General features: G+C 38.4%; 1 protein-coding gene across 6 annotated transcripts in view; it reads left to right on the top strand.

The window, feature by feature from the left end:
* Nucleotides 1-60: 60 nt before the first annotated feature.
* ZDHHC2 (zinc finger DHHC-type palmitoyltransferase 2) overlaps nucleotides 61-22,240 on the top strand; it is a 38,195-nt gene continuing 16,015 nt past the window's right edge. For 2 of the 6 annotated variants that reach the window (XM_068942783.1, XM_068942782.1), the window contains exons 1-6: nucleotides 84-276; nucleotides 13,016-13,042; nucleotides 14,116-14,154; nucleotides 16,907-17,001; nucleotides 20,436-20,556; nucleotides 21,517-21,586. In XM_068942783.1, the coding sequence (XP_068798884.1) occupies nucleotides 114-276; nucleotides 13,016-13,042; nucleotides 14,116-14,154; nucleotides 16,907-17,001; nucleotides 20,436-20,556; nucleotides 21,517-21,586 (515 nt within the window). In that variant the 5' untranslated portion in view covers nucleotides 84-113. Of the gene's footprint in view, nucleotides 277-8,251; nucleotides 10,759-13,015; nucleotides 13,043-14,115; nucleotides 14,155-16,906; nucleotides 17,002-20,435; nucleotides 20,557-21,516; nucleotides 21,587-22,240 lie in introns of those variants that run through there. The other 4 variants (XR_011141048.1, XM_068942784.1, XR_011141049.1 and 1 more) reach the window with 3 other exon arrangements.

Genomic DNA, 22,240 nt, shown 5'->3' with positions numbered 1-22,240 from the left:
GGGGCGGAGGGGAGGGACCGAGGCGGGCCGGGCCGGGGCGGAGGGGAGGCGCGGCGCGGCGCGGCGCGGCGCGGCTCGGGCAGGGCTCGGGCCCCCCGGAGTGAGCGGTCGGGATGCGGTGCGGGAAGATGGCGGCGGCGGCGCCAGCCGGGACGGCGGGCACTTGGGGCGGCGTGAGGCGGCGCTGCCGGCGGCTGCTGTACTGGGTGCCGGTGATCTTCATCTCCAGCATCCTCTGCTGGTCCTACTACGCCTATGTCACCCAGCTCTGCCTGCGTGAGTGCCGCCGGGACGGGCGCGGGGCGCCGCGGCTCCCGCGCAGGGTGGCGGGCGCGGCGGGAAGCCGGGCGGCGGCGGCGGCGGCGGCGGGGGTTGTTTGTCGGCGCAGGGGCCGCCGCCACGCCCGCCGGCGGTCGTCCAGGGCCCCCGCGCCCTGCCCCGGTCCCCCCCACCCCGTCCCCAAACGGCAGGGGTCGCCCAGGGCCCCCGCCGCGCCCTGCCCCGACCCCCTCTCCCCCCTGCGGTGGGGGTCGTCCAGGGCCTCCGCGCCGCCCTGAATCCCGAAACTGCTGGGGTCATCCTGAGCCTCTGTGCTACCTTTCGCTTTTGCCGTCTAATGATGTATGATTTTTCACTTCCACTTAAAGACAGAATCGATCAAACGGGGCTTTTGGAGGGTTTGAGGTTTTTCTCCCTGGCGTACAGAGCTGCTGCTTGCGTACTCCTCGTTAGCGGTGAACTGATCTAGTGGGAACGGGAGAGTATCTTGTGTAGGTGCCGTAAGCTCAGCAAAATTAGCTGTCCCTTCTCATCTCTCACCTTGCATGACGGCATATATAGGAACAGGATTTTCTGTCAACTAACAGGAAAATAGGAACAGGTAACAGGAAATTGTTGAGTCTAGAGCTGGTGCAAGTAGAAAGACTTCTGGGGGGAGTTATTCCCCATACAACTCTTTAGTCATTTAAAAAAAAAAAAACACTCCGCTGTCACAACTTCTTGGTCTGTGTTTGTCATTGGCAGCCTGCGATTCATTCAGAAGCCGTCTTGACAATGCACCTAACACTTATTCAGCATTAGGCAAATAATCCTGTAGATCTAGAATAATCTGAGTATTTGGGTGAATTTCAGTAGTCAAGACAGAATGGTTTATTAAAGGACTACCTAGCTAGGCTTTCTTGAATTAATTCCTATATCTACTGGCATATATCTTGCAGAAAACAATCTAATCGTTAATCTGTAGATGCTAATGCACTAGCATACAGATGCTTTATAAGCAGTATTATAATAATGTGCTCAGAGGAATGCAAATTATCCATTGTATCTCCATTTACCTTTTACTGTACGTGGGTCCATAGTATCCCTTGAGTCTTGAGGTACTTAGCATCTGTTCAGAGACTAAGGAAGAGGATAAAAACCTTGTCAAGTTCAGTGTATTTATATGCATCCAGCTTTGCCAGACTTCAGCTGTTCACATTAAAAATCTCAGTGGACTTGTAACTAATGTTGTTTTGTTTTGTTTAGCAGAAGAATATGATAGGAAAATTCTTAACTTACAAATGCTTGGCTGAACAGTTGAGGCATTTAACAATGAAAAATGATTCGCTAGTCTCACTCCTCTGTTTTGGAGTGAGGTCTCAAGACCTGGGATGGTATAGTCCCTATCAAGGATTTTTTTTTCCACTAACAGCATTCACATTTGTTAATTTTAAGTGCAGGAAAAATCATTATTGGCAACAGACGACTTCTGGGTAAACTCCGTAGAGATTTCATCTGCATGACTGCATCCAATGCCTACATTGCTGTGCTGCAGTTTGGCATTTCTTGCTGAGGCTGTTCTTCAGCTAGAAATGGGGATTTGAGTACCCTCTTCATCTCACAAGAGAAGGACTGAAGCGTGTACCTCCAGTGCAAGGAAATGAACTGGCTAGAAAGCTGGGCAAAAGTTGCCTGAGAGAGCTTGGAAAGGGGAGGTAAACAGACAAGGAAGGCAAGGATGTTTCGGGGGGGGGGGGGGGGGGAAGTGACCCTACAGTTAACACCTGTCTTAAAGTACGCATTCCCTTGATCTACTTTCCCCAAAAAAGTAGCCTTGATTCAGGCATGACTGTTAGTGATATACTGTATTTTTTTTCTGTGTAACTCTATATAATAAACACCAGAAAAATGTGTTTTAGTATACTAATGCCTGAAAGCATTTCCTAAAGCCTATTAGGGCAATAAGGTGCTTAAAACTTCCTTCAAACTTGATATTTTACCATAATTCTTTGAGAACTGCTCTAAGCAAAGGGCCTGTGATGAGAAGGCAGGAAAACGGAGTCTCAGAATTCTCTAAAAGCCTCTTGCATTGAATTATTTTCTATGGCAAATGTCTTCCCCTCTCCCTCCCCCCCCCCCCACCTGGGTTACTGGTTTTTTGAATTTGCCATAGTAGTCATCCACGACTTGAACTAATTCTGTTTTTTAACTGTATCTGGATATTTTTTCTCATTTTTGGCATATTAAGATAAAATAAACTTATGCTTCATCTTACTAGTGAATATTTAGTGTAAACAATGGGAATAGCTAACAACTTTGAGAACAAAAGCCAACAGCAGGAGTACACTGTAGGCATTTCAAATGCTTTGAAGCCAGTCTGTCTAGTCAGTTCATCCTTTATTCTTGCAGCAGAGACTGCTAAAGAGACTGTATATAACTTAACATCTTTGATGCTAACAATCATGTACAGGGAGCAATGTTAACCATAGTTTAGTTGGACTTAGCAAGTAACCTTGCAGGGTTATAACCGAAGTGATTTCTTTGAGCTTTTAGTAATAAGAGCTTAAAAATTTAGTATCTTGATTGTTTTTGAAATTTCAACTTAGGATTGTAAGAGAGAGGTTAAATTTAAAAAAAATCCTTTAAAACTGATTTGAAATCTTTAATCTGTAAAACTGAGTAGTCATAGTACTGAGTAACTTTTTGGAAGAGCAAAAAATGGTTTAGCTCTTAGAAATAAAAAAAGGAATCTACAACTTTAACTACAGAATTCAGCATGTTTTATGTTTCTGTCTCTTTTATTAGTGAATTCAGTTAACTGCTCATGTTACTTTAACCTTTAAGAAAAAGGAGAAATATATTGAACACTGGGAAATGGTTATCTTCTTCCTACTTGTTATAGAATACTGGAATTAAATATATAAACAAATTGGTTTTTAAAATTGCTTTGCTTTATTCCAATTTCATTCTCTGGATTTTTATGGTATTTTCATCTCACAAGACCTCTGTTTGCCAGGAGTAGTTGTCTTGTCCCTCAGAATAACTTCCTCTGTATTTAAACTTAATGGACCTTTAAATATTCTTTCCCTTAAAAATATTTGCATGAGTTCATAAAAGCCTGAGTGTTTCAGAATGTTTTTTCTTCTACAAAATGTTTTTTTCAGAGGTTGAGCAGAGGGCTGATAAATAAAGTATGTGGAATCCAGAAACCTATTATTCCCTTACACTTATATAAAATAAATACACTAATGGTAAAAATGAATTTCATAAATAGTTTGCTAACTCTTATTTGATATTTAAGTATTTTTTATGATTGTTATACAGTGAATCTGAACAGATTTTTCAGTTATATTTGTCTAAACCTTTATTTGCTGGCTGACTTCTGATGCATGAAGGCAAATCAGGACACGTGATTTGGTTCTAGGTTTTTTTTCTTTTCTGGATAATACTTACTGCTAAAGTCAATTATTAGTATTCAGTGAACTTTAATAGATGAGAAAAGTCAGTTTCAGTTGAAGCCCATGTTTGAGCTGACTTACGTAAGCAATAATAGTTTAGCTTTTAAAATGTCTTTCTGCCTGTCATCAGGCCTGCATGTCAAGTAAAAACATACAGTTCCAATGAAACCAAAAGAGCCTTCAGCACATCATACCTTTGTACCGTCATATTCTTTTTATTGAAGGTATGTTGCTTTAGAAATTAATTAAAAATCATGATTTTGTAGGGCTAAAAACATAAGAGCAAAAGATAAATCTCTCCCATCTTTTTAGCCGTGTCTAAGAGTTTTGATGTGCAGCTAAGGGATGTTCTTCTCAGAACTGTTTACAAGGCAGTGAAGCTGCCTCTCTGATTTCTTTAAGTAACAAAGCAAAGCTGGAAGTATGTTAAACTGAAAAGCTGTTTATTTTCAAAGAGTCTATAATGCCAGAACCATACTATATCAATACATGATAATTGTTAACTTTTAAAAAAAGCGACTAAAAGATCTGAAGGAGCATGCTACTGCTTTCTGTGTCTTTGGATGTCGCTTTGGAGATAGAATGTAAATTAATAACTGAAGGGCTAGGCCAAACACTAATGCATGTAAAAGGGAACATGCATTATACTGTGTCCTTTTTTTTTAAATTGCAGTGTGTAATCTTTCCTGGAAAATGTGGATAGACCTGTTTCTAGGATTAGCTGTTCACTTAAGTAAAACAGAACTTTTTTTCTGAATTCTCTGGTACAAAAACCATTTTGTAGCAGCTCAGTGGTTCTTTCTTCTAAAGTTGCAAGTGATCTGCTATGCAAAGTTATAATCATTTCATGTCTCTAGAAATGGAGTCGTTCATAAGACTGTTTGAAAACTTCTTTCTCTCTTTTTTTGAAGAACAAAGGGAAAAAGGCTGGATTTCCAGCAAAATTTTCTGAAATATTTCAGTACAATGATTAAAAGCTTGGGGAAAAATGTCTTAAATGAAAAACTGGATGCAAACATACAGTTTCCTTTATATATCTGAATTGTAAAACCTTTTTTGCACCTCAGTTAAAAGATGATATGTTGTTTTCAGATTCAATTGGCTGTTTAGTATCTATGCTGGGGGGAAGGAGTGTGTGACAGGGAAATTCTGAAGTGGGTATCCCAGTCCCGTTCCCCTCTGTGAGCCAAACTTCCTGCTTGGAAAAACAGCATCCTGGGTTGCGTGGGATTTATCATTCGTTGTACTACACCACAGGAGCCTCCTGGCTGTCTGAATCAAGTCTGCTGCTAGAATGGACACCTTGTCAAATATTTCTGAGAGCACTCATTTTAAAAGTAGCTAGACTTCTTTTTTTTTTTTTCCTGCAGTTGCTGCTGTTGAGTCTGTCCTGAGTCTTCAGATCCAGACTGATTTGGAAACTTATTTTCTAATTTAGTGGCCAATTCCTATCCATCAGTCCTTTGCACCCACATTGTCTCCAAGGATTGAGTAGGAATGAGCATATATCTGTGCATGTATGTTGGAGATGATTGTTGTGTTTTGCAGATAATAAATACAATACCTAAGTTTTTGGAATAGACTGAAGAGAAGAGAAATGACTCAGATTAAATAAGGACATGTCAACACGATAAATCAGAGTTGTGAACAAGTACCTGGGACAAAAGCATTTATTTGGGTTAGTGGAAGTATGGTTAGTAGTATGCATAGTGAGCAAGGAAATGAGAAATCAGTGCATCTTGTAGCTACTACTTGCTTTTAGAAATTATTAAATATTTATAGTTTTCCAGTAGTTAAAAACAATCTTGTCTGTGCACTGGAAGAGGTAGTGTGTCATAGTGGGTAGATTTTAATCCAGGATTTCTCAAGCATAGCCTGGTTTTACCTGTGATTAATTTTGTAGCCTTTAGTTAAATCAGATGAAGCTTTGCATGAGACACTATAATTCTTGTTAAATTGTTTTGTAGCTCTAAGGGATTGATACTATTTGAAAATAAGATTTATTCTTCCGTATAAAATTTTAGAGGCTTCCACATGATCCTGAATTCCAACATCTGGAGGTAAAGAGAATGCAAATGGCATTCAAGTAAAAATCTTCATGCTAGATGCAGGTATTTAGTGAAATCTCATACTCCTCTAACTCCTGCTGGCTGTAAATGCAATAGCTAGATTTGTAGATGCACAAATATAAAGCTAGAGCATTTTTTTAAACATATTTCCTCTTTCATTGCTTTTGTCTTGTGTTTGCAAGCATTCCAAAATTCCATAAAGAATGATACCTTCTTAAAAAGAGAGGAAAATATAGGTTATATCCAGTGAGTGCACTGAACTTTGATAACTGAAGCTAATGAAATTTCCATCTAAGGGATCTGGAACAAGAACATTAATTGCAGGTGGAGTTCTTCCCTCATCCCCTTCATCCATTGCTCCTGTACGTGAGAAAACACGTCTAATGCTCAGAAAATACATACTGGATTCAGTGAACGACATATGTAAAGAAAATGATTTTCCTTATGCCTTCATTCTCAGTTGTTGCTGTAATTTGGGTTTGTAGAACTGGAAGGGACCTCAAGTAGTTGCCTAATTGACTGTATGTGTCCAGTTTTGATCCATTTTTACATGTCGTTAATTTCAAGTTTTAATGCTTTTGCTCAGAGAATCATGTCCTAAAATAAAGTTTGCCCTTTCTTAAAGAAGGACAATAGATTTGTCCTGGAACACAGAAGCAAGCGTTTATTGACTACTTCAGTGAAGGGACAGGGAGGAAATACTCGCACCTAGTGAGTGATCTGGCTGATTTGGATAACAGTGAGTGACTTTAGAGGGGCAACCAGACGTTCACAGTCCAGTCTGGAAAGCTCGTAAGCTGAAACTTGCTTTGTTCTTTTAACTGAATAAGTAATAGTGATCTATCTACCCCTAGATACAGTATAGAGCAGAAAAACATGAAATGACACACAGCCACTGTAGATGTTAGTGGTCATGGAAGACTTTTACTGGAGGATCAGATTGGCCAGGACTGAACAGGGCATTTTGACTCTTTTTAACATTAGTGGAATGGAAGTTATAGTGGGAGGACGAGCTGCTTAATTCATCTCAGTTTAGAGACAGAATTAATGTGTGGCCTGTAGGCAGGGTGCAATGTGATCGGGGTCAGAAACAGCAGGAAATACTGAAATAGAAGCTAACAGACCCCATGCCTTACAAAAAGAAAGTGGACACCCAAGTTCCTGTCACCTGGATTTGAGCTTTTTGTTCAGTATGTTCTCCAAATGATCATGTCTTGTAAGTGTCTGCAGCTTACATCTCACTACAGAAATACAAGTATGTTACGACATTGCAGTTGGCTGTTGTCAAATACCTGTCAGACACCTTTGTCTGTGCATTGGCTGCTAAAATGGCAAAGGCTTTTGTATATTTTATACCATGTCTTGCAAACACCACGGTTTTCCTCTTCTGACATCTATGGCTGTTTTTAGGAAAGTTTCAAAACTCACAGCTGAAATAAAATCAGCTTTTGAATTTTAGCCAGCAGAATTCCTCTGCATTTCCCATATTTTATGTGATTACTTTCTCAGAATTTTAAAGAGATAACTTCCTTGGTTCGTTCCTCCTTCAAGAAGGTGATGTTCCCCCTCTTCTGGAAAAGCTTCACTTCTGCATTTCTGAAATTGAATTAACCTCTGCTTTAAGTATGAGTGCTTATCTGGCTGTGTTGTACCTAATACCACCTGCAGGCTTCATGCCTTGAAGCTTAAACCATGCCTTTAAGTTGAAAGAGTAAGGTTTATGATGAAGGTATAACTGTTAGATAAGAGTGTGTTTTCAGTTAAAGATTTAACACTGCTGGATGCTTAATAGCTTACAAAGGGATATTTGCCAGCCTGCACTTTTTCCATTTCCAAAAACGATCTGATCATACAACTTCTCTAGGAGTATTCTTCATTCTTAAAGTAGCTCCTGTAACTTGCAAGGTAAATAGGAAGTTTGTAAGTGAGGACGATCAGATCAGTTCTTGCCCATACTCAATTCAAAACCAACTTTTTTTTGTAACTGTAGCCTGAAAGGTTATCAAATAACATCTCTGTTGGATAGCTGAATGTTGATGTAGTTTGATGTGCACAGTGCTAGGGATTAAACTGAACTTACTGACGCGATCGTGAATTCTTTCGAACGGCCTTAAAAATATATGGGTTATTGATGACTGCTTATGCTGGCCTTAAATCTGCCAGAAATAGTTCTGTTACTTTTGTTCTTAAATGATACATAGATGGCTTGGTATTCACCTTGTCTTTCTGAATTAATGCGAAACACTGCCCTATCCAGCAAAGGGCAGTGGGCAATTTAATTGGGTATTAAATTACCCAATTTAATACTAGCATTGATTTCCCCCCCCCCACCCAAGGATTATTACAGATAAGAGTAGAACACTTGCCACAACAGATACGTACGGAGAGATGAGTTAAACAGCATATATAGATCAGTGTTTTACCGCTTCAGATACACTATGAAGATAAAATATGTACTTAATTTTGTGGGTCAGATAAGGATGTTCAATTGTATAAAAGTTTGAGAGAAACAACTATTTATAGAAGTGGCTGCGGAGGCTCAGAAATAAAAATAAATAAATAAAGCTTATTTTCCTATGTCCCAGTTTTTAATTATTTAAAAAATGTACATTAAGTTGTCGATATCCTTATCCCCCTCAATGCTTTAAAAAAATTAGTGGTCTCTCTGTCTCTCTGTCTCTCTGTCTCTCTGTCTCTCTGTCTCTCTGTCTCTCTGTCTCTCTGTCTCTCTGTCTCTTCTTTTTTTTTTTTTTTTGGTCCAATCATTACATTCACCATTCAAGAGCTTTGATTTTGGGGTTTAGAAGTCAGGTAAATTTTAATGTTAGCTGATGCAAGATTTTATCAGGAATCTCATCCTCCAAGTTCTTTTGGGTTTTGTGCTAGCAATGTGTTTTGCGCTCTCTCTAGCTACGTGGAGATGGATGCCTGCTTAATTTTTCAGTGGGTAAACTGGGAATAAAGGTTTCTAGAGAAAATGAATCATAGTTCAAGAAATGGTAAATCTAGTTCCAGTACTAATTCAGATTAAGGTCTGAGCCAATGCAGAGCAACTTAGCTGAGTCAAAAGAACATGCCTTAACCTTTTATAAACAGGTTGGTTGGCAGACTTTGCCTATTATGTTATGTTGCTGCTGTGTGACTAGACCTGCTTCAGGTAGTGTAGAGGCCTTTTTGTTAGTCCTTTACCCTCCTGCATACCCTGCTGTGTGCTCCAAGTCCAGATATTCTCTGGATATCTTCTGTCCTCTTGGCCTATCAAGGCAACATTCCTAATGCTGAAAGACTTTGTTCGTTAAGGAAGGTTACCAGCAGCTTGAGGATGAATTCCCCTGGCTTCTCTTTACCATCCTGAATTTTTCCTCCTCTGGTCATTGTTTTTATTTTCCTCATATTTTGTAATGTAACTTTCTGTCCTCAGTCACTGCTTTTCTTGTAAGCACAGGCTATTTAGCTGTGTAGACTACTGAATATGCTGTACATCTTTCTTGCTGAATGTGAGCCGGAAAGGTGGTGAGCAGGAAGCAATGTTTCTGACTCAGGAAACTGGCAGCTACATTGGCCGAAGTCCTGCATATGTCACAGCCTGATCCCTAATTCTGATGAACAACTTTTTGTAAGCTGCGTGAAACAGAGACTCTAATGATGTGACAGTCTGCTGGTACTGAGCTGTAAGTGGCATCCTGGCAGTATAGAAGTGATTGGTCTTGGAAGGCTAATTCTTAGTGAAATTGGCCCCTGCAGTACTTGAGGAGATGAACAGAGCTGTAACTTTTTAAGGAATACTTGAAGATTGGTCCATGGTTTTACAGCTATCTCTGTCTCTGAAAATATGGAAGCTATCGTGCCATCCTATTTCAAATAATTTATTCTTCCAAAACCGTAAAACTCTTTTAATAGTTGGGATAGGTCTGTCCTAGGTGGTTATTTTTAGTCATTGTATTTAAGTACTTTTACACTCGTTATTTGTATGCTGTTTGACTACCAGTGGGCAAATTTGTAGCTTTGAAGCTGATATTTGTTAATGACAGAACATAAAATCTGACCTACTTTTCTGTGTGTTTTGCCAGCAGTAAATGTAATCCCGAGGAAGAGAGAGGAGAAAACCACTGGAAAGGCATGTGCAAATTGTCCACAGAAGACTATATAATAAAATACTGTTGACTAATATAACAAAGTCAGAATGCTGTATCTACTGAAAAGTATAGAATTCATTTTTAATAAATTTATCAAATGTGCTGTTCAGAAGGTGAAAAATTAGCAAACTTGCTAAATCCAAAATTAGTGAGTCAGAGCTTTTTGTTGTCGTTACAAAACGATTTTCCATGCACTTAAACAGTACGATCTTTTAGGTATGAGCATCTTGTAGTTACCTAAGAAGTCCTTGTATCATGGTCGTTTTACAAATAGAGAAGGTTTGAAGGAAATTGGGATTGATGCTTTGATTTTTAAGGGTGGGGTTTTTTGTTTGTTTTTTTTTTTCTGGTCTACAGATAGGCTGCATTCATGAGAGGGGGAAGGAAGAAACCTCATCTCCTCTCTGGTTCTGTGCTACTGCAGCTGCCTGTCAGTTACTTTCCCACATATTATGCTTCTTTCAGGGAGCCTTTTTCAAAGGTGCTTTAAAAAGACATGAGCATAAGGAGTGATACTATTTGGTCCCTTACCTACAGACTAGTGGAATAGTTTTTGTCTTAGGCATGTAGGCCATCAGCATTGAAATTCTCTTCTGTCCTAATTAATACTTGTAATTGATCCCTACTAGCTGTTTTATTTTATGGAAGAGGATGCGAGGGATAAAAGAATGTTTGTCTGATGTAGATTCAGTTATCAGAAGATAAATCTAAACTTAAGCACGTTGGTTACTACAGTTTATCCAAGATGAAAAGAATGATGACCACCAGCTCTCACACAGCAATGTTCTGTGCCATTCCCTTGTGAGGAAGAGAGACTGCCACAAAACACTGTGAAAGGTTGGTGAAAAACTTCAAGCTCTGTTCCACGTCCATCCTGAACCTAGGAGCCAAGCTGCAAACTTGCTCTGTACTGTGGCTTAAGAGACAGATGTACTCCCATTCCTTTTCTTCTTCTCCTCAGTTCTGGGAAATATTATGAAAGTTTTAACAAGAGTGCAAGCTGGTGCTAACTAGACATAAAATAACAAGGAGATCTTGATTTGAAGTTAGTGATTCTGCATTGTATGTCTGGCTAAGGCTTTTCGATTAGCAGACAGTAGTTATAGCAAGAAGATAAGCATAAGTTCTCTGTCAGAAAGCAGTGGTAAGGATTCTGCATGTCTTGCTGGCTCTACCAAGTGGAGAGAGAAAATCAGTTTTGTAAAGTGTCCGTTTTGTCCTAGTCTGTCAGCTCCAGCATTTTTGAATTGCACATCAGCTCTAAAGATTTGTTGGTTATTTCCAGTGGATGACTTTACTTACAGCTTTACTGTATTTGTGTACTTTTTCCCTCAACCTCTTTGTAGCAGTTGCCTACATGGATATGTAGCTTATCAAGCTGTACTGTTAATTAGCTAAATGAGAAATTTGAAGGGAGAGCGAAGTTTTTCTTTGTAGTGGCTTATGCAACTCCTGTGGTGCCTTTCTGACTTTTGTTAAGAACTTCATAACTATGATAATGCACTATTTTCCTTCGGGTAAGACAGCTGCTCATTTTGGTTGAGCTATAGTCAACTACCCATTTTAATAGACCTGTTTTGTAGTTGTAGAATTGTGGAAGAATTCGCGTTGGAGGGGAACCTCAGCTCGTCTAGTCCAACCTACCCTTCATGTGGGCCAGCTGTGAGATCAGACTAGGTTGCTCAGAGTTTTTTCTAGTCAAGTCTTGAAAACGTCTGAGGATGGAGACCGCACAACCTCTCTGGGCAACCTGGCCTACCGTTGGACTGTCCTCATGGACACCAGGACCCCAGGGCCTTTCCACAGAGCTGCTCCCCAGCCCAGCAGTCCCCAGCCCCTATGGCTGCAGTGGTTGGTTCCTGTCCAGGGGCAGGACTTTGCCTTTCTCCTGGTTGGATTTCATAAAGGTCCTCTTGGCTGCAGCCTGCCTAGATCTCTCTGGATGGCAGCCCTGCCCACGAGTGTATCGACTGGTCCCCTCAGTTGGGTGTGCTCTGCAAACTCAATAAGTGTTCACACCCTCACTTCTTCCAGGTTATTGGAAAAGGTGTTGAGCAGAACTGGTTTCTTGATAAATTTCTGCAATGTGCAAGATATACTTAAATAGTGACTCTTACTCTGTCAACAAGCCTACGTTTGTTAAGTTTAATAAACCAGGCTAGGAGGGGAAATGCACGGCTGTGTGGCATTTTGATAGGAGTTGCCTCGTGCCTGCAGGTTGTGCAGCCATTTTTGCTGTGAAAGCAAGAGCAGCTGAGAGGTCTGTTTGGCTAGTATCCTCTCCCTGGAAGCTGTAGGTGCCAACATATTACCCTGTGTTATCCATCCCACTGATTTGGGATGGATAAATGTGTGGTTGAGTAGTTTGTATGGAAAGGGAAGAGCACGATAAGGGGTTTTTTTTAATTACTTAGGGGTTTTTGTTCTCTCTCGGAGATGTTTGGTGGTTTTTTTTTTTAATGTGACAGAGTGGAATATAGATGTAAGAAAAGGATTTGTTCTGTTCTATAAATGCAGTGAAGATATATGATACCTATATATTCCATTGCTGACATCTTCTGACTTTTCCTACTCTCCTACTATTCCAAAATCCTGTAATCCATGGGTAATTTCTTAAATGCCACTTTTATCTACTCTGATTTTTTTATGCTTATGGGATGGATCTAAAGTAACACTGAGTATTGCTGGCAAAAACAGTTCTGGAGTCTAACACATCCACCTCAATAATGGAACATACATAAACAGTAAAACTTGAAGAATTACAGTTACAGTAAAGAAAATATCTGTTTTTCAGAGATGGCTTTACTTGGGTTACACTTGGGCTATTTCACATAGAAGGAGTTGCCAGAGAACTGAACCTGGGAATAGGAGCCAGAAAACTTTATAGGCAATTGGCATTGTTTTTAATTATTTACCTATTTTCATCATGAATTTATACAGCTGCACCATAAAAGCTTTACAGTGTATCTTAAGCTCATCCTATTTGATGTTTACTCTTCCCTCTTAGATTGAAAAACAGAAGCTTGAAATACTCGAGTATTTCATTTGCTATTTAAACATTATTTTTACTCTTTCTCTCTTTCTCATTTTTCAGTAACAATGACAAATGTTGGAGAAAAAGGTAAGATTTTTATTAGCAGTTTATAAGCGTAATTCATGTATCGGGTGATATATAATAGTTGATGAGGTGATATATCATATAATAGTTTGCTAGTAAAGCTGTTACAAATCCCATCTATTTTAAACGAGTATATTTTTGATGTTACTCAGCGCCTTTTATTATCCTGCTGTCCTTGAATATTATTTTAGCCATACAAAATACAGACCAGAAAGGCAAGAACCTTTTGCTCTTCTTGTTGGTTTCTGAGTTCCCAACTGAAAATGTTCTGTTGTTAGGCTTTCCTATTCATAAGAAGGGAAGCTCTTCTAAAACTAAGAGTTTTAAAAATGAGCAAGATATGTGTGTTGGGGGGAGGGGGGGAAATGTACAGAAATGGAGGGTGAATTTCTTTTCTCCAGTTCCATATAAACCACTGTTTTTGTAGGAACAGTCACAGAATCCTTCAGATCCGTAACCTTTTCAGAAGGAAATGCCTGATCCACTGTCTTTAGAGCTGCTACGCGGAGGCTGTAACGTGCCAAGGTTGCACTGTATTATTAAAATAGCATCTGGAAAAGCAACTTTTGTATGTAAACTGTGGGGCTGCGGAGCTTTTAGATGTGGGGGGGTATGGATTAGGAGGCAAAATAGATGCTACTTCTATAATTTCAGCAGTTTTTATTAAGTCATTTGAGATTCCATCACTGAGAAAAAGCATTTGCCAATTAAGAAATACTTGCTTGAAAAACAGTTTTGTTCGATCCAGTGATTCCCCCCCCCCCCGCCATGAGTGCATAAACATACCTGCAAACTTCAGCACCTGCAAATTTTGAAACAATTCCAGTTTCCTGCCGCTCCATGGAACAAAAATAAAGACTGATGTGTAGTTAGGCATTGCTCACAAAGCACAAATTTTAATTAACAAAAAAAGGTGTTGGGCAACCTTAGATTTTCCTATTTTTAGCTACTCAAAGCCTTGGTAAACTTCAGTCGAGAGAAATCTACCTTGGCTGTCCTTCTGCACTAAGAATTTTCAGAGCTGAAAACTGGAGAAGTGTGACTCACCCCTCTTATAAGTTATTGTAACTTTACAGGCAACTCTAGTGATGCCAGAAATGTGGGCTTAAAATCTGGTGAGTGAGTTTCCTTGATGCAAGGGCATGCCATTTGTTTTTTTGAGAAAATGGGTAAATTAGAGGGTCATTTTTGTAAGCCTCCTGGAACTCATGTGGTCAATTGTGAATGCTTTTTGTATGCCCACCCAATCCCAGAACTGGGAGGAGCCGTCAAGGGATGAAAAAGTGTAACTGAAGAGCTGGGAATGTAAGGGAAAAGACAAGGCTGAGACATGAATGGACTAGAAGGCACAAAACCAAGAAGGGAAATTAATCTATATGTCTGATAAAAAACCTGGAATGAGAGGGTGTGGAGGAATGCCTTTTGGGTTAGTTTCTTGGACTGAGCTTTCCAAATTGCACGGAAGAGTACCTAAGCAGCTTCTTAAGCAATTTTTTCTCCATCCTGTGAGCTGAATGAAGCAAGAGCCCTCCAGAAAAAAAAATACAATGTACAGTTATCATATTCAGCAGATAGATGCATGTTATCTTGGTTCTTCCTATCTTGTAATATTTTTCTGATATGATTTCATAAAAGGAACAGATTTCTAACCACCCCCTAGGAAAAAAAAAAACTCAGCTACAAATAATCCATGCGTTAAACAGGTCTGAAAACATTTTCTGGTACTAAAACAACCTTGAAGAGGGATATGAAATCTTTTGGGAACAGTTAGCTTGTAAAATAAGAACATTAGAATAACCTCCATTTTCCAAAAGTCTTCAAATGAAGGGACAATATTTATAAAGACCTGATTTTTAAATTAAGAAAAAAAATCTGCTACACTTCAAAGCGTATTCTATCTCTTAAAAAATAAGCTAATAGAAGTTTTTTCACTGTATTCCTTCCAGTCAGTCTCTGTACAATCTCTGTACAGTTTAACTGTGCAGTATGGCTTTTTTTCTCTCTTGACATTCCCTTGCTTGGCACTTACAGTAGGTGTATATCTTTAAGTTTCTCCTTCTCTGGGATGTATGGATTTTTGTTTTGTTTTAAGCCACTTGAATTAGCCCCAATTAACCTGCCTTATCTCTTGGGAAAGTGCAGTTCTGCTGTAGAGACTAGCTACTTTTCTGCATCCCAGGGCAGGCTTCATATGGAGTCGGTAGCCTCAAGACTTCTTTCAGTGACATCCTTGAATAAATCAAAAAAGAGCAGGGACGTAGTCCAGGAATGGACTATTTGGCTCTTTTCCTACATACTGTGTGCTGTGCAATAGCAAAATGAGATTTTCGGTTCCCCTCCACCCCCCATCATGGTTAAACGTAACGGAGGTTAGAATTTCTATCCAGTGAGCTGTGGCAGAAATGCTGTTCTTTTTCCGTCTCAGGAGAGCTGAGGTTCTTACACGGGACTCTTAGCTCCCATAGGCCCCGGGAAAGCCAGGGTCTCCAGAGCAGGGTACGGAGACTAACGGGCAGGTGCTTGGGAAAGGTGACCAGTTGTCACCTTGGCCTGCTTAGAGAGCTCAGGTGTGAGAACAAACAGGAAAGCTTTATGTCTTGTGCAGACTTGAAAGGCAAAGCATGGTTCCCATTAAAGATAATGCCTTCGGGCTGAAATGTTGCCTTCCTCCAGTAGCCTTTGTTTTAATATAGGAAAAAAGAACTTTCTTACCAATCCCTGTAACCAGTATTCTCACAGCAATAAAATATATTGTGTGCATATATCTGTGATATATGCAGATTAGTAAATACATATTGTACAGAATTCGTATAACTTGCCTTGCCTTTGTTTTATGCCATGTATATATCTTTGTTTAAAAAAGAGTGAATTTTTTTTTTGTGTAGATGAGCTTTTGTCAGAGTTGATAAAAATGTTTTGATAAAGATGTGGACTAATTTTGAGACATGCTTGTGCAATAGTGAGATAGTCATTTGCTATGATTTAGGTTATGATTATTCATCTGTGGTTGATTTAGAGTTTACTTCTATCGGTTACTTAAATCAATAAGAATTTTCCAGTTTGTTAATCAGGGGACACAGGTTTTGAATGTGATCTTTACTGTAGTGAGTTGTTCGGTACCACTGATTATTTTCTGCAGTATTGTACAGAATAACTGATATTTACAGCGAGAACTTTTGAATAGAAACACATATGAATCCATGGCAGGCTCTTTGACCAAGTTAATGCTACCTTCCGTATTCTGGTAAAACCTCTCAGCAATGCAAACGTTGATTGACATCTATTAAGAAATGTAAGAATTTATCACTGACTATGAAGAATAAAAAGTAGTGAATATTTGAGTTTAATCTGCAGTCTTTTAAAGCAGCCCCACCATCCTCCATCTTAAAAAAAAATCTAGCAAAACAAATTAATTGATTATAGTTAATATTCAGATAGTAATCCATATACAGCCAAAGACTCTTCTCAGCCTGATCATTGTTTAGGTAGCTATATTTCCTTTATTTTTGCATGGCTAACTGTCTCTCTAAATGATTTATAAAACTGAAGGGCAGAGAAAGATCAGTTAAATAGGATTTAACAAGTGGATAAAGGGAGCGCGCTTGCTTATTAATTATGGGGTTCTCATATGCTATCAAGAATTCCCTTCAAACTTTTGTAATATATGTAGCCTATGTTATGACTTTCCCAGCGCAGTAAGTCTGTATTTGTCTCATGTAAAGTTGCAGTGCAATATGTTTGTTACAAAGCTTTTGCAAAGCCTCTGTATTTATATTTGTTAGATTAACTATCTGTGATATGTACAGTATCTGTTGGTAAGTAGTATAGTGGTCTATTTGTATTAATTCTGTTCCTCTTTGATTTTAGTTGTGTGCCTGGTTGCTTACCACATATTTTTCATGCTGTTCATCTGGTCATATTGGAAAACAATCTTTACGCTACCAATGAATCCTTCAAAAGAAGTAAGATAAACTTAACTTTTTTTTCTGAACTAGCCTGGTCAAATGTCTGATTTTGTAGTATTCAAATAATTTCAGCTGTGAACTCATATGGCTTTACCAGGTGCACCTTTCTACACACTATAGTTACAGCTTCTCATTAGGAGTAAGTCATGTTGCAAACAGCATAAGTGACAAGACAAAAAAATATATACCTTCACTAAATTTAAAAATCTTTGAATAGATTAAAAAAAGAGAGAACATTTATGATATAGAGAAGGAAAATAAAAGTCTCTAGTTAAAAATGCCAGTTATTTGAACTAGGAGCTTAAATATTTGCATGGGAATATAATATTTTTAAGTGGGGAACAATTTTATTTCCACCTATTTAAGACATATGTTCCAAGTTACCTGCCAGCATTTGTCAATTGACCTCTAAATTGCAGCTTCTGCTACATCTGCTTTGATATAAAGGAACTTGGGAGTTTTGAGGTGGTCGCACAATCAGGTAAGCTGATGCTGGGAAGCTGCTGCTGAATAAGCAGGAAGGAAACTAGTATGTAAGTGCTGCATAGAAAGAAGTTGGTGTTGAATATAAACCCAAAATCTAAGGCCAGCTAATACAGAAATGTTAAATAAGAAGGATCCAGTTGTCTGGAATAATATTATGATATAAAACCGTGTTCAACATGACATAACCTCAAGATAATTGCTTTGAATTTAGTGTTGCGTTTTTTCAAGCCTAATTTTGCATTATTTTTGGCATTATCTTTAAAAAAAAAAAAAAAAAAGGCAAAACAAGCTTTTGGCCTCTTACATCCTGTCTTTGTACAGAAACTCCAACTTCTGTACTAGGTGCTATGTCACATATGCTTCCTCTCAGCCTTAAAGCTTGGTGTGGCTGCTTTAGAGTCTGAATATCCACAAAGCCAATGTTTATTTCAGATGGACTCATAACAACTTCAGCTCCTATAGACCATGCCAACACAAAACAAATAGTTTGTGATTTCCACTGCCTGTTGTGTCAAGGCTTTTTTTCTGATTTCCTTTTCCGCACTAGTAAGATGTATAATTGTGCAAACAAGTGGATAATTCTAAGTAATGAGTGTGTCTCGTGAAATTCACGTTGCAACCTTTACTACCACTTGGTGCAGAGAGGAGAGATGTAACAAAAATTAAGAACCTATTTCATTTAGTAATTACATAGCAGAGTATGTGTATGTATAAAGTGACTGTAGCAATAATTAGGGAGGTATTCAAGTCACTGGACTGATGTCAGTAAAAGACTTTTAGAATGGTACTGTTGTCAGCATTTGGACAAATCCTTAGTAATTATACTGGCCTTCTAAAGTCACCGTACAATACTATCGGAGAACTTCAAATGGAATGTTAAAAGTAGTGAAGTTAGGAATTAGAAAACTGTATGTGATGTTTCCATGTTCTTTGAATTTACACAATGTTGCTGGCAGTAAATGACATCTTCTGTTGTTCCATGTCTTCTTGCTAGTCTGCTAGAGCTTTTATTTTTAAAATTAACTGAGGTATTTTGTAGTGTTAAGTTACTGTCTGGCTTCCAGTTTCTAGAATAAAATCTGTAAATCTAAAAGTATGTAGTCTCAGTTAAATTAAATTGGATACCAACTGTAACAAATATTCTTCTGAAAACTGGAAAAGGCATAGAGCTTTGGTGTTTTGTTCTAGTGAATACTATAGCTGGTGGAAAAACACTGGCTATGTATCTTAAGCTTATTTCAACTTTCTACACATGTAAAAAGCACCAGTCAAATTACTAGCTCTGTGGCTTTGAATTTAAAATATTACTAATCTGACGTTTTTCTTCTGATGTTCATTGTTTTCTGCCCATCCCTCCCATGTTAGAGATAATTGTCCAGAGAAATACTTCAAACTCAAATAATACTGTACTAGCCTAACTACAATGGTCTCCCTATACTTTGTAAAGTTTTTGTATAATACATTTTCTTGCTTTCTCCTGAAAGCTTATGAGTTACCTCTCAGTGGCAGAGAAAACTTTTATGGTTAACAATCTGTTGTGAGGGAGTCAGCTGGATGCATTTTATCTTTGAGGAACTTCGTTGTAGATGTGGTCGTTCTGCTCCTGTGTGTATCAGCTCTGTACAAGTGTTATGTGAAGGTGGGAGACAAGGTTGTTTCGCGAGCACCAAAACCTTTTCTTTTTTTGTACACTCGTAACTGTTCTGGGAACCAATACAAAATGATGGAACTATAGCTTAATGTACTCCAAACAGGAGGCAACTTTTAAAAAAAAAGTAGCTAAAAGAGTGTAACCTTGCTAGGAAAAAATTAAAGGGACTCTGAACAATTCATGTCACACAATGAATGTCTAGTTTCCACTGGAAGATTGTGAGCTCTTATCAAGAAGGAGGATTGATTCTTCCTCTAAAGAGGTGAAAATGGGCTACTAACTCTGTGTTTCTGTCTGCTTTCTTAGTGTCGCATGCACCCGTTTTATTTAGGAAAATATTTAATACTGTTAAAATGGCTAGTTCTTAAGCATTTTTGTGGGCATAAATGCTATTTGAGAATGCTTCTATTGCTGGTGCAAGTTAAGGCTAGTCACTTTTCCTGCCAAATACAGGCTTCTTTTCAGAGATGATTTTGTGTCTTATTTCTGTGATAGAGTTACCAAAGACTTCTGCATCTCCCCGTTTCTAGAAGCCAGAGTTACAATGCTGACTCTGTTGCTGTGCTGCAGAGAACTTTAGCGTACAAAAGAATTGGACTTCTTAGTGTATACCATGGATCTATTTCACGAATTTTTACCTTTCAGCACTTACTAGAGCAACGTCTTTCACTGTCGTTCTAAACAACAGCAGAAGCAGTCCTTTGATGCCAGAAGATGTGAAGATATGTTTATTCTATTATGTATAGGGCATCCAACTCTTCCGTTCTTTCAGTCAGACTCTGAAGTAGAAACACACTGTAATGCGTGCATGAAGAGATCAGTGACTCTCCAATGGCAAAGAATAAAAGGGAAAACACCAGACACTAGCAAAGAAGTTTAGCTGTCTTTTCTACTATTACTGTTGGTAGCATATTTTCTTTCAGTTGAAGATTGGCATCTGTAGCTTATATTCACTAGCAAATATTTACTATTAGAAAAGTAGATTAACTGACCTGTCAAGGGACTGGTAATTAAATTTGATTATGATAGCTCTTGATCCTCCTCTTGAAGAGTGTCTCTAAGTACTTCTTGGAGTACATCAGAAAGAATTTTAGTGTGGTTTTATTTCTACTGTTAGATAAAAAACACCGTGAACTGAATTAGTGCTCTTAGGAGCACCAGGTTATTTGCTGTGATACCTTGTATGTGCCACTAATCCATCTTTAGTTAATGAATATTTCTCCTTACGTGTCTAGAGATATTTACTTACCTTGAAATTTGCTGACGTAGTCCTGACTTTAAAAATTATTTCCAGTTCCACTTGTCATATTCAGACAAGGAATCTCTAGAGAGGGAGCCTAGAGGTGAATCCCAGCAAGAAGTCTTAAGACGAGCAGCCAAGGATCTTCCTATCTATACGCGGACAATGTCTGGAGGTAAATACTGCCTGTTCAGGAGGCCACCGAAGGCGGGTGACTTGATGTACTTTGCTACTTGAAGGATGTGAGAATTTTCAAGGGTGTAGATTGTGGGGAAGAACTGCTTTTCATAGTTTATACAATAATAAACTGACCCAGGAATTGCATACATCTAGTCAGTGGAAACATACTAAGCCATTGCAACACCAGATTTTTTTTGTAACTTTACATTAATTCAATAAACATTATTGGAAAGTAAGTTGCTATATACAATTTATGATTTTCAAATGGATTGACAGCACCTTGCTAAACACTAGCGAACAAGTTAAAAAATAGCAGGTAATATTGACAAACGTCAGAAGAAGTAGTAGTAGTCTTTAATTGCATAGATTTCCTGTCTTCTTTCATAAGCAAAAAATAAACACTAATTGCAGATGAATTAATGTCTATGTATAAGATAAAGAGCTAGACAGATCACAGAAACTGTTACTCTTGCACTCACTGGTTCTTCAGCTTAAAGAACAAAAGCTTTTCCCTTGGTCTTAACGTAATGATAACATAAGTTTGTGAATGTTTGCTAGCAAAGCAAATCCAGAGGTAATCTGATAAAATAAATTAAAGCTGTCAAAATAATAGCTTAATTTTTTGTTGTTGTTGAACAGGCTGTAATGGTTTTCTGGTCTAGTACGGGTTTTGTGAATTTTGTTGGTTGGTTGTTTTGAAGACCTAACTTGGGTTTAGAGGAGAAAATCCTGATTGTCATGATTCCAAAAACTGAGCTTTTGGGGTTCACTCTGGTAGATTCCGTATGACAATACGTACAGAGTGCCTCAGTGTTTGCAGTTGCTTCTGATCATGCTGAAATACTTTACTCCAAGCTCTGTTGAGATGGGCTTCTAAGTATTTACTTTGGATCAGACTTCAGGAATCAAAATGTGTAACTGTGTTTATATCTGATTTTGGAACTTCTTACTTTAGCAATCAGATACTGTGACAGATGCCAGCTTGTGAAACCAGATCGTTGCCATCACTGTTCTGTATGCGACAAGTAAGAAAATATTCTTAATAAATGCTTTATTGAATAAATGTGTTTGCTTTTTTTTTTCTGGACAGAGAAGCTTTTATTTTTATTCTTAGTTTTTTTTCAAGTTTATTTATTTATTTCTAAGGAAATCTGTAGCTTGCCATAACTTTATGACTTTATCGATCCTGGCATGGATTTAGGTGGTCTTATGAATCCTTTACTTAAAGGTTGAGAATTATGAATTTTAATAAAGAACTTTCTGTAGGAATGTATCCAAAAATAGCTGCTAAACCAAAATTTACTTTTTTTTTTGTTAGAATCTGAAAAAAGATCACCCATCTTAATCTAATCATGATGTCACTTATATCTTACCTGAGGTAATAAACTTAACATCCTATTTTTCATTGGATAACTTGAAGATTATTTTTAGTTTTTGTACAAGGAAACAACCAAGCAGCCCCCATTTCTCACTGAAGCAGTAATATAAAGTTTTTGTTTGTGTAACACGAAGGGAAGGTCAACTCTGGATTTCTCAGAAATCTAATTGTTTTCTTTTCTCAGTTGTTCCTCTCTTTGATGTCTCCCTGATTAGCTGAGGTGCCTCTGTATTTCTCCCCTCTTGCACCCAGTGATTTAAATTCCTAACTTCACCAAAAGGGGCTTCCTCAAACATTGATT

The sequence above is a fragment of the Struthio camelus genome, chromosome 4 (genome assembly GCF_040807025.1).
Source record: "Struthio camelus isolate bStrCam1 chromosome 4, bStrCam1.hap1, whole genome shotgun sequence".
In the NCBI taxonomy this organism is placed as follows: domain Eukaryota; kingdom Metazoa; phylum Chordata; class Aves; order Struthioniformes; family Struthionidae; genus Struthio; species Struthio camelus.
The sequence above is the reverse complement of the archived record's forward strand: the minus strand, read 5'-3'. Positions and strand labels throughout refer to the sequence as shown.